Source organism: Indicator indicator, chromosome 20 (genome assembly GCF_027791375.1).
Source record: "Indicator indicator isolate 239-I01 chromosome 20, UM_Iind_1.1, whole genome shotgun sequence".
Lineage (NCBI taxonomy): Eukaryota > Metazoa > Chordata > Aves > Piciformes > Indicatoridae > Indicator > Indicator indicator.
The window spans coordinates 12,254,437-12,267,493 of record NC_072029.1 but is presented as its reverse complement, the minus strand read 5'-3'; the positions used below and the strand labels follow the sequence as shown (position 1 = coordinate 12,267,493).

General features: G+C 43.2%; 1 protein-coding gene across 2 annotated transcripts in view; it reads right to left on the bottom strand.

Moving 5' to 3' along the window:
• Nucleotides 1–13,057, bottom strand: part of APBB1IP (amyloid beta precursor protein binding family B member 1 interacting protein) — a 42,872-nt gene that overhangs the window by 15,587 nt on the left and 14,228 nt on the right. For both annotated transcript variants that reach the window (XM_054390183.1, XM_054390184.1), the window contains exons 7-9: nt 7,655–7,729; nt 6,174–6,317; nt 1,984–2,094 (exon numbers count right to left, since the gene is read on the bottom strand). In XM_054390183.1, the coding sequence (XP_054246158.1) occupies nt 1,984–2,094; nt 6,174–6,317; nt 7,655–7,729 (330 nt within the window). The remainder of the gene's footprint in view (nt 1–1,983; nt 2,095–6,173; nt 6,318–7,654; nt 7,730–13,057) is intronic.

The window sequence follows — 13,057 nt, the reverse complement described above, 5'->3', positions numbered from 1 at the left end:
TTACATAGAAAGCTTTCCCTAGTGAGCTTTTAGATCTTGTTCTTCACATTTCACACTGAGGGTACACAGCCAAGAAAGCAAGGATTTTAGGTGAGCAGGGAATTTTTTGCAAGCTCTTATTTATAGCATGCCTCTCCTCACAAAAGCCAGCAGTAAGTCATTGTGAATCATTGTGAACAGTTAAACACATTGCTACCTGCACTTCAAAAATGGTGCTTTTATTTTCACCTGAACAGAGTGTGAATATTTGTTACCAGTCAGATATTTCTTTGACCACTCATCTCTTTAGAAAAATCAATTTCTGCTTATTTTGTAAATCAGCTCCCCGTTTCCTTTCTTTTTCATTAGGATCAATGCTTGCCTGCTCACTTCAGAAAGCACACCCCTTTTGTACAAAAAAAAAAGGATAAAGTGGGGGATTTTTAGCAGAGCTTTTAGCAGAGAACTATAGCATTAAAACTGCTCATCTGTATTAACTAGGTACATCTACTTCAGAAAATAAGTCTGGGACTATAAACTACTTCTGCTTGGCCAGGTGTAAATTAGGCTAGCAGACATTTTGAAACTGAATAAAAAAGTGCTGTAATTATGAAGCTGCAGCAAGAAATGGGACATCATAAGTGAGCTCTGATGTGAATACTTCCTGTACTCTTTTTTTCCTGGGATGGCAAGATGCTCCTAATACCTTGTTTGCCTTTAAATAGAGAGAAGAAGCAACAACATTACCTTCTGTCTTTTACACAGTAATCTCACCATGTTCTAAAATCCATTTTAATGACAGACAGCAAGCAAGGCCTAATTACTGCAACCTTAAAGCCTCATTTCTGCTATCTGAGCTATGTGAAAAGCAAGGGATTCTTCTCCTTTCCTGAGAGGAATGCAGACTTCCCAGCCTGTTTGCAGTGCTATTACCTGGAGAGGCAGCAAGTGCTGATTTTCATGGGTGGGTGAACAATGTATTTTGCCCTGCTGCCACAAACAGTTGTGCAATAAAGCAAGTCATCTGAGATGAATATTCCTGCAAGATTCTGAACCTCAGTTTAACAAACCACTCAACAGGTATGACTACCCTGCAAAGAAAAGGTAGGCATACTTTTTAGCATATGACCATGGTACTCTTAACATCAGCCTTAGGGACAGCCTTCTCGTCATACATCTGCCTCGTGTGCCATTTATCTATGTGTTATGAGACCCCACCTGCACTACTCTGTCCAGTTATGGTGCCCCCATCATAAGAAGGACATGGAACTGTTGGAGAGGGTCCAGAGCAGGCCACAAAGAAGATCAGAGGGCTGGAGGAGGGCTGTCTCCTATGGGGACAGGCTGCAAGAGTTGTGGCTGCTCAGCAGGGAGAAGAGAAGGCTTCCGGGGGGACCTTAGAGCTGCCTTCCAGTACCTGAAGGGGGCTTATAAGAAAGCTGGGAAGAGACATTTTACAAGGGATTGTAGTGATAGAACCAGAGGGAATGGACTGAAGCTTGAGGAGGGGAGACTTAGACTGGAGATCAAGAAGAGGGTAAGGGTAGTTAGACACTAGATTGGGTTGCTCAGGGAGGTCATGGTTGCCCCCTCCCTGAAGATGTTCAGAGCCAGGCTGGATGAGGTCTTGAGCAACCTGGTCTAGTGGGAGGTGTCTGTGCCCATGGCAGGGGCCTTGGAACTAGATGATCCTCCAACCCAAACCATTCTATGAATCTATGTGTCCAGTCATCTGAACAGTCACTGGAAGCATATTCAGCCTCCTTTTGAAGACAAATTTACAGATGCAGCGTAGATACGTATCACAGGACTGCCTGTCCTTAAACCTAGGGTTCAAAAGGTACATTCCTGCTCAGTGACAACGAGAAGAATTAAACAGACATGGCTTTGCAGGAGCTATTCTAGCTCATCAGAGTCCCTGAAGCTTCAAACTTAAACATGTTCACACATAACAAAAAACCTCTGTACGACATTTGCAGCACTTTTTTGGGGGGTGCACATTACCTTTAAGACAAAGCAGTGATCTGTAGGTGCCTTGTATTTCACTTTGTGTTGAGAGCCATAGTAGATGTTCATGTTCTCAAACTGAATGAAGCACGCCAGGTCCCGCGACGTCTGCAAAGCAAAGCCAAGCACATCATTCTCAGAGCAAGCTGAATGTTGGTGTGAAACCCCTTCACAGGCCTTTGGTGGTTTTTTTTCTTCCCCAAGTGCATGAATGCCAAGGGTTTTTATTTTTTTTAACTGTCATGGAGCTGACTGAAGAAAGGTTATTGTAAGTGTGTGCATTCTTAACCTAAAGATAGGCAGAGGGTCAGTGCACGTTAGGAATAAGAGATAACAGAGCACAGCGTTTTGCTGTCCTTCTGGTTTTGCTGTGTTTTATGGCTTTGGGGGAAAGCTTTGGCTTCACAGAATCCCAGAATGCTAGGGGTTGGAAGGACCCTCAAAAGATCACCCAGTCCAACTCTGCTGCCAGAGCAGGATCATCCAGGGTAGGTCACACAGGAACACATCCAGGAGGGATTTGAATGTCTCCAGAGAAGAAGACTCCACAACCTCTCCGGGCAACCTCACAGTGAAAAAGTTTTTCCTTATGTTCACATGGAACCTCCTCTGCTCCAGCTTGCAGCCTTGCCCCTTGTCCTACCATTGGCCATCACTGAGCAGAGCCTGGCTCCATCCTCCCAACACTGCCCTACACATCTTTATAAACACGAATGAGGTCACCCCTCAGGCTCCTCTCCTTGGAGCTAAAGAGACCCAGCTCCCTCAGCTTTTCCTCACAAGGCAGATGTTCACTCCCTTAACCATTAGTTTACAGCTAATAAAACAAAACAGAACACCCTAGTAAGAAAGCACTTGAGTGAAATAGACCTGGGGCTTGCAACCACACCCTTCAAATTCTGAGTGGAGAAAGGAGGTCTGGGGTTGTAAACAGTTTTGGAGGCTTGTTTTTCTTTGCTATAATGTAACAAATTCTCACAAGGAAATAAACAAATGGTTTCATCTCTTTTGGTGTGTCATTTCTCAAATTCCCTGGCATCATTCCTTTTCTGTTTATCATAACATTTGCTTGTTCACAACCTGTTGCTAGAGTAACAAGGTTTCTGTCGCTGGCACACTTGTCAGTGCAGAATCCTGCACGCAAAGCGTAACTTTTGCAATCCTCTGAGTGGAAATGCAAAAATGGTCGTGTTGTAAGGTCACTATTAGCTAAACTGAGAAATCAGGAAATTGTGAAAAAAAAAAAAACAACAAACAAAAACCAAACAACCAAATTAACAAACCACACCCTCTCCACCCCTGAGAATGGGGTTACAGTTCTCCGAGAGACGGCTCTTTAAGCTCCTTCTCACTCTTTCATTACAGTGTGCCCTTGAGTTGGGTGTATTTACAAACTGAAGTTGCAAATAAGATTTGTGAGGAGAGCAAATACTCCATACTCTGTGCGGACAGGGCTTCTCTCTCCGTTGTCTCCCCTGAAGCTGATGTCAGGGATTTTGTCACTGATGGTGTGGACCTGGGATTTTCCAACAGTTTAAGTTGGAGGTGTTCCTTCCCCTTCCCCCTCCCCCCCTTTTCCTTTTTCTCCTCTCCTTCCCTTCCCCTTTCCCTTTCCCCTTCCCTTTTCCTTCTTTTTCCTTCCTTCCCTTTCCCTTCCCTTTCCTTTTTTCCTTCCTTCCCTTTCCCTTCCCTTTCCTTTTTTCCTTCTTTCCCTTTCCCTTCCCTTTCCTTTTTTCCTTCCTTCCCTTTCCCTTCCCTTTCCTTTTTTCCTTCCCTTTCCCTTCCCCTTTTCTTTCCCTTCCTTTCCAAGGCCATTTTGGTCCCTGAATGCAGTTGTTACTTCCTTCTAAGGAAGGAACACATTTTATTCATTGCCAGTATTTCTGCAATGTTAACGTGACAAGCAAAACGATCACCGGAAACAAAGTTTAAACCAGTATCTGCAATCCTAACTCTGTTGTTTCATGACCCTTCCCATTAACAGCATGGCTTTGAATGGGATACAAGTAAGATAGAGCTGGAGAAAGAAATTAAGAGAGTAGTGCTGAGTGGTATCCTGTATTGTTAACAAATCCCCCAACATTGTTTGTGCAAAGTGATGTGAATGTGTCCCTGTACTGTCACATTTGCAACGTATTTTAGAGCCAACATGAAGTGCCAAAAGTTTGCCAGACTCCTTTGCTTTTTCTAACATATGAAAACCCCATTACATGATGAGTTTCTGAACAGCTGCAGCAGCTGAAGATACTACTGTTCACCGTTTGTTTCTGTCCCTTAATGAAAGATCACTCTCCCCATAACTGAATGACTGGCAAGGTGCATGTGCACTCTTCATGCCATCCTGCCATGGGATCAAACCTCATAATTTAGAGACTTTGACTGAAGAGTTCTACTGCATTCTGCTGCAGTGCTTCAAGATGTTTAGCACCCTCACTGCACCCTGCCCGTGGGCCAGAGGCTACTGTCTCCACAAAAGGCATGTTACCTGAGCCTCAGTTGTTCAATACAGAGTCCAGTAACTAAAATAAATCCCCATCAAACACAGCTTTGAGCTAAGATACTTGACTTTCTCTGGAAGGGCTGAGGCATGGAGATGTGCATCCTTTTGCTGTAGGAACAAACATTTGACTGTAGTAACATTTTTAAAGAGACTGTGACTGTCTCCCCAAAAGCCAGTCTCAAAGGCCTGTGTGTGTGTCTGAGTTGGTAATACTGTGAGCTTGAAGCAGTCCCACAGTTCCTTAAATCAGCTCTGTTACAGGCAGGGTGGTTGGTACACAGGCCATAACCACCAACCACCAATAAAGTATTAAACTAAAACAAGGCTTCATCTGTTCCAAGGTGACTGCATGGCTCCATCCTGAGCCTATGTTTGCAGTCTAATAGCTGAGAAAAGAAAGCACTTTCCTCATTTTCACTACGATGGAAGGTCCCTGAAACAGATGATGAAAAAAGGCTGGGTAAGTATCAGTGTATGCTTGCTCTGCTTTGGCAACGTGCTACCAGCCATCATTAGAGGCAGGCTACAAGGAAGTGTCCAAGATGAGAGCTTTCATTTGACTGCTGTTACACTCTTCCCACCTTTAGTGCCCTCCAAATAACATCCTGGTTCCTAATTGATATGGTGTTGTGTGTGTGGGAAGTGTAAGCTGTTATCTCAGGGTCAAGCAGTCCAAGTAAATTGCTGTGAAAGCAGCAAGGTGGTCTAGGTCTGTGTTTCACTCAGATTTGGTTCTAAGAACAGGGCACTGAAGCAGCAGCAGCACAACATTCCTTTACAAGCTATCAACATGGGGGGCGGGGGGGAGGGCAGTTGACTTTATAATTTAACTGTTCTGCTATTTCTTGACTTAGTTTCAGAGCACAAATCATAACAGTAAAGCTCCAGCAGCAGCACCAAGATTTCCAAATATGAAGCACTAGCAGAGCTGGAAGTGGTTTTCAGAATACAAAAAAAAAAAACAAAAAAAACAAAACCAAAAACAAACCCACAGCAAACCCCAAACCAACAAAACTCCAGACCCAGAAGGCACCATTCTGCCTCAACACTGTGCAAACGAGAAGCCAAGCTGCCATTGTGTGTGGACCCCTTTGCTTCCCTAGTGCTGGTGATTCAGACTCTTTACATGTTTGGTACCACTAACAGTGCATTTGATTCAGTCAGGTGGATGCTTCTATCTCGCTTTTTTCTTACACAAAGGGCAATCTTAAAAAGCCTAAAAATGCCTAAAAAGGCATTCTCTAGGTAAAGATCACCAAAGGAAAAAAATCTATAGCATTTCTGCATGCTGGTCACTGGTGCAGAAGATCAATATCAAAGAAAGTAAAAATTCCACCTATTTTGAGAACCTCCTCCTTGAGGAACCTATGTATCAGTGGAGCGTTTTGGCAGCATAACATCAGCTGAAGGGTGCTGTGCTGTTTTTCTTCCCCCCACTGACTTCCCAAGGAGTGCTATTTCATTAGTGCTTTTATCTACCCATTGAAATCAAAAGGAGAGAAACGTGACAGGATTCAGCGACTACTTTCTAGTATTTGCACAAGTGGTGTGGTCAAAGTTAAACCAAAAAAACCCCCAAACCCTCTCAGATGCACCAGGCAGTGCTCTTAAAATGTCACCTTGGGAGTTCTTCTCTTTCACCCTCATGAATTGTTTTATTGCTCAAAGGATTATTTAGCTTCCTGACCTTGGTTTTCCCTTTGGGTACATAATAAATTCCAGAAGCTCGTAGAAGAAAATAACGTCTCTTCCAGGACTTTTTTCCATCTTCTTTTAAATAAAGGGCCCCTTCAAGCTCTGGCACAATGACAGATGTCCCACAGAAGCTTTCCTGTGCAACAAGAATAATAATAGACAAAATAAATCGATTTAAGCACAACCCTATTAATAAATATCAGAAAAACGCTCCCTTTTCAAATGAAGACATTTCCTGTGTCAGTGAACATACGAACACAGCGAATGCAGTTACCACGCAAAGGAACACCTTAGACAGGCAAAGACAACTTTTCTAAGCTCATGTGGCAACCTGGCTGTGCAAGTTGGGTGCTCACACTGCAAAAGAAGGCTTGCAAAGCCTCAGTTCTCTTCAAGGGTCAAGCAAAAGCCCACAAAAGGTTTTTGTTAGACGTAGATATGCTCAGTGAATGCAATAGAACAGAACAGTTGGTACTGCTGCTGTTGGGTTTTTCTCTATTGCTGTATCTACAGATACTGTAGAAAAATACTTCCATAGGGAGAAACTCTGGAGACTGCTTAGAGCTCCTATACAGCTAAAGAAAAAAATCCCCCTCAGTCTCTGCTTTCCCTCTGAAATCCATGTTAGCCTTTACAACACTATTTAAACAAATATACTTCATTGTTTGCTTGAAGGACCCATGGCTGGGTAATTTTTAATGCCAATGCACTTAGCACTTCATGTTTTCACTTGGAATTTACCAGGACTTCTGCTGGTTGACATCTGGTGCCTTCATGAGATGTACTAATTTTGAAATGGGAAGCCTCAGGCACCCAAGAACAGCATTTCCTTTGTGAACTTTCACCAGAGTCAAAATGCTTGCCAGGAGAATTGGGATTATCTTTTCTTTCACGTGGCTCTGGATTTTTATTTCTCAAGCATACAACTGAAGCAAGACTTCAACAGGAAAGGCAAGAGGCTTAACAGATCTTCTGGGAAAGTGCAAAGCTTCTTTTTCTGTTGTTGCAGAGCTAATAGCTTGAGATAGTGAGATCCACTTCTGACCCAAAAGATATTTGTTTGCTGCTGATCAACCTTATTAACCATCTAAAGTGAAAAGGGCTGGCCCAAGGGTGTGGCACAGCTATTTCTTTTATTAATATTTGTGTAACACTGTTTTTATTGTTATCATGGCATTACCCTTCATAGAAACATTAAATAATGCTGCATGGCATTGGGATCTGCAACAACAAAATAGTTCTCCATCGTTTAATTCCTCTGTAGGGGATACAATCTGCATTTTTCATGGTGAGCAGCAGATACAGAGGGAAATACACATCTTAAACCTTAGACAAAAAGACACAAGTCATCCCAGAACTTCCTGTTGTTACACATTTGCCCACAAAGAATGAAATGTTGCTGTGGCAGAGCAGATGCAGAGGGTGGCAGAGTTTGTGTGACATTTGCATCATCAGCCTAGAAAACTGGCTTACCTCCAGTAAAGCCTCTTTGTTTTTATCATTCATCTCCTTGCTTTCACTCTTCTCTTTGCTTGCCAAGTAGAAATTCTGATTAAAACACAAACAAATTTGATGTTCATTGTAAAGACAGAAATGCAAGTAACTGGATCGTTACAAGTCCATTTAACAGTTACTCAGTCTTTCAATACTGAGTACCCAAACCAGCAGATTCAAGAAGCAGATGCTTACAGACTTTACTCACGGCTTTTTGCCCAGGAGTTTTAATTCTGTTTTTAATATCATTCAGAAGTAATGCAAAATTACTTTTTCCTAGGTATGTACAGCCTCCCAACAGTTTAAAAACATTAGCTTATGTTTTAGGCTGCTTTTCTAGATCGGTGGGTTTGAGGGTTTCGTTCCAGTTTCCATGGCTTCCTACCTTATTGCAGCCAGCAGAGCATCCAACATTCTATCACATGCTGACATACAATGAACACAGCACAGTATCAAAAGGCTTGGCAGCATTTCTCCTAACAACCTGATCTGCTAATTTCCACACTTCATATCTGGCTCTCTGGCTATAACTCAGCTCATTATTGTTAATAAAAGTGCTCGTGTGCCAAAGCCTTCATCCAAAGTTACTACCCTCTGCTTTTAAACCCCTGCTCATGCTCTGCAAAATATTTTAATGCACTGAGGAAGGTATTTAAAAATCTAGAGGAAATCGGAACTGAGCACAATGATATCTTGGCACATGTGCTCCAACCAACTGAAACCAAAACCTGCACTTTGATGTTATCTTCCCCATCAGTGACAGAGGGCTGTGAAGCTGCAGTTGCCCTCAGAGGACCCAGTGCCTGGCTGCCCCTGCAAAACAAGGCAGCACAGCACCTCACACGGTTACCAGTAAAAATTAATTCAGCTGCTGTTAAATGGCAAAACCAATTCTGCATTCATCTGCACTGTAGAGATGGACAGAAGGACAGCACTTGGACACACATGCAAATTCAGGCAGTGGGAAGGTAGCTCAGGAGCATGCTAGGACTTGTGTGCTGGAGCATGTGCAGTGGCTTTGCTCAACAGCAAACATGGCCAGAGAGCAGAGCCCGGCTGCCTGCAGCTGGAAGCAGATAGATCAAGGAGCTATGTCATGCACCAAGTAGAATTCAGATCCATGGGCTTGAGGCCAGAATAATAACAGTCAATGTTCTCACATTTGATAATTTTCTAAACAAAAGGACAGAAAAAGAGGATCTTGGCTTTGGAAAATACCTGATGCATGGGACAGTCTTACCAGTTTCCCTGGAATTAGTCAAAAAGCTAAGTTTGCAGAACAAAGGGCATAAACCAAACACCACTGTCCAGGAAATAGACAACATTGTTTAAAACCCAACAAATTTTGAAAGGTGTCTACTTAAAAATGACTCCTAATTCTGTAGCTCTCCAGCACTTCTGAAGAATTTATCTGGCTTTTCATCTCTCTCCATTTTTTTGTGCCTATGAGAATGTAGCCATGTCTTTACACGGCTGGGTCGCCACAAGGACTAAACTGCAACACAAATGCAAACACTGCCAAAAGTCAAAGGAGAAGTGTGCAAATGCAGGAACATGCTGTTGCTACAGTGTAAGAAAAGCAAACAAGCAGCAAACCTGCCCTGCCAGCATGCTGTGTTTGCAGCAACAAACCTTATCTGAAGCGAAACTCTGCTCTTCCACACAACCACAACTTCTTTTTCAAGCAGTGCTGTGAACAGCTCTCTGCCAGGATGCAAGCCTCAAAACAGATGGTTTCTGGAGGGGCACCAGGAGTGGAAGAGATGTGGATGACCTCAAAACCAGTTCTTTAAAAACTGCTTTCTTAAAAGTTCATGTTGTCAGACAGGGAACATCAGAGACACAGCCACCTGCAATCTGCCTATGCTGATGCCATGTCTGTGATATGAACAGGAGAAAAGCAACTTGGACATTCAATACATGAGACAGCTATGCTGGGAAATACAGCAGTGTTCTTGTCTAGGTTATGTAGCATCCAGGCTGCCTGGACACAATTTTAGCCTATGGATGAAGGCAAGCAAACACTAAGGACCACAGCTTCATGAGTACATCTGAAGACAGCATTCATAGAGGAAAATCCCCAAATCTGCTTAAAATAAAATACACTTCAAAGTGTGCTCTCAGTACAACCCTACAGCAATGCTGCCTATGTAGTCCAAACTCGTAGGTCTGGCTGAGTGATGCTCCACTCACAGCTCTTCCTGACACGGAGCACTATCACAGCACTGCTGGCTTGATGTTAACAAACTCACTTATGCATTAATGAAGGTATGAAGAGAAACCACAGAGGGCACTGCTAGGCTGGGTTGGGCCTTCAGACTTTGGGATGCATTTGGAAAATTGAGGGATATGGAAGCTCTAAGTCTTCTACAGATCATTATAAACACACAATACAACCCCTAAACCACACAATGAAGATTTATCAAGGCAGGTACACTATATCACTGTCCCAACAAGGCTTGGCTCATCAGCTTTACTACCAGTGGGGAAAGCACTCATCTGGCTCCGTCAGCCTTCAGTGCACTGATAATAAGAAAACAAAGCTCCTCTGATTTCAAATGAGTCACATTCAGGCATCTGGCATTTATTCAGCAGAAGCACAGACCACCTTGTACTGACATAATCAATGGTAAAGAGAGAAAGTGTGTAATGCTCTGCATGCTGGATCTCTAACAACGCAGAGATCTGTCACCTCACAGACGTACGTTGCCATCTTTCACCTGGCAACATTTCACTTACAACTGATTGCCTCCTTTATATCTGCCCTGAAATCTGGAATTACGTGGTACTTATGATTTGTCAGTGGTTAAAAACCTGGGGAGTAGACTGCACACTGTGTGGTCTCCTATTTTTGATCAGAAGCATTAATCCTATAGGAGGCAAACCACATGTGTCCACAAGAGGTCATTCCAAGTCCATTAGCCAAAGGTCAGGATAAAAGGCAAGTTCTTTCCTGTCAGAGTGTTTGGTTTGAGATGTCAAGTCAGTACTGGGACAAGATGTGGCTACAGGGCAGCTCTCTGCATCTGTTTGCATCTCTGCATCTACAGGTTTGAGAATTAACTTTTTTAACTTCCAAAGACCTTGTCTTTCTCTTCATAAAGAGCTGAGCTTACTTACCAGAATGGATTCATCCTCCTGGGCTGGTAACAGAAAAAGGAAGCACAAGGAGTTGTTTGACCAAACAAAACAAAGCATGCTGGCACCCTCCGTCACTGGGTTTGCTTTGCTCACACTGTTTGGGTTATTGCTGCAGTGATGAGCAGTCAAGTGATTTTTGCTGCATTATTTCCTTTTTCTACATACCCAGAGCAGCTGAAGCTGACACAAAGTCAGTTGCCCTCCCATGCCGTTCTGCCTGACTTAATGCCTGATTAATGCAGAGCTGCTGCAGCAGTTTTGACATGCACTGCCAGCCATCTTAAGCATGACATGCTTAAGAGACATTACACCCACATTTCCCCCTGTACTTATGCAGGACAGTGGCAAAACTCACCAATGACCCATCTATGGCTTTACATTAGCAGGAAATCCCATATGCTCAAAAGAAAATCATGTAAAGATTTTCCAGCCAGCTTTGGTTACTGTTGTGCTCTGCACTGCAAAGTACCATTAGTCTCTGCAAACAACCTTTCCACTTAGGATACATCCATCTCCTTGTGTGGAAAGGCAGGTAACAAAATTCAGGCTGTATGTCTCCACTCTGTATAATCTTCAGTGGAAGACAGAAGATGTTTTCAATAGTTTCAAAGAAGATCCCTGGGGGCATGGAAGCAAACCTACCTTGAATCATGGTAGAAAGGGTAGCCTTAACTACTGCAATGCCAAACTCTCTGATTGGTGCTCCACATCTCTGTATCTTGAAAAACCAATTTCCTAAATGTAAGAGTACAACTCTCATCTTTTATCACACACAGCCCCATCCAAGCTGGACTGAGCACATTGCAAACATAGGTGTTCAAGACAGCATCCACCCTCTGCTTCCTCTTCAGTTGTGTTTTTACTTTCAAGTTATTGACACCATTTCTCCAGAAGATCTGCAAGGTCCACGACAGCACAGGTCAGACAGTGTGCAGCAAACAAGGCAGCTGCTCCTTGCTCATGACTACCTTCCGTGTGCAACGAGCTGCCTCTTTATGCTCATCCAAAGTGCACACAGAATGAGGTAAGAACTGGCCAGCTCACAGCTCATTTCAGCCCGTTGCAACTGTGTGCTGAATGCACACAGATTGTGCAGAAAAACCCCACACAAACAGAACATGTTGTGTCTGCAACCTGCAGCATGGTGTGTCCCCAGTAAAAATGCACAGTAAAAATATTAGAAGATACCTGTAATTGCTCTGAAGATCACAAATGTAAATAAACACACAAAGCTAAGAGTAAAGCTCTTCTGAAGCCCTGAAAACTTGATTTTCAACTCTGGTGACTTGATTTTATAACTTTTGTGAAAAAAAAAAAAAATCACCAGAGTTGACTTCTCATGCCTTGAGGAAGATGGCCTTCATCATCAAAGAAGGGAGGAAGATTGAATAAATGAGAGACATACATAAGCTAGGAGACAGTTGACAGCAAAGCACAGAATAAGCTGATTAAAAGTCACTTGCAAAATGGTTTGAATATGCAAAGACTGTTTCTGTGTTATAGACCCAAGGCAGAAAAAGAAAAATATTTATTGAAGTAGCATCTTCAGCTTGAAACCACACCACGGGCTGAGATACACTAACAGAGAGAAAAATGAGCATTATTGAACACTGGGAGTACAGTGAGAAACACTTCCCAGTCTCACATGTATTTCTTTGCAGATTTGCCAGCAGACTCAATAATCAGGTTTCCTTTCACCTTTCTATGTTTCCTTCCCAGGGTAACAGTGGAGACAAAGAAAAACCTTCATTCCTAAAGGTGGCTGGAGTGGTGAAAAGCAGATGTATCACCTGGTGGACACAGGTCCAATTTCACTGACATAGCCATCCAAGCATGAAACTCACTGTAGCTGTCCTGCTATGAAAGACATTGCAAATTCATACTCCAGATGACTCTCATGCTGTTTAATCATAGAATGGCTCAGGTTGGAAGTGACCTCAGAGATCATCTACTCCAACCTCCATGCCATGGGCAGGGCCACCTCTCAACTAGACTCAGCCACTCAAGGCCTCATCCAACCTGGCCTTCAGCACCACCAGGGAGGGACCATCCACAACCTGCCTGGGCAGCCTATTCCAGAGTCTCACCACCCTTGTACTGAAGAACTTCTTCCTAAGCTCCAGTCTAAACCTACTCTCCCTCAGCTGAAGACCATTCCCTCTTGTCCTATTGCTAGATACCTTTATGAAAGCCTTCCTGTAGGCTCCCTTCAGGTACTGGAAGGCAGCTAAGGTCTCCTTG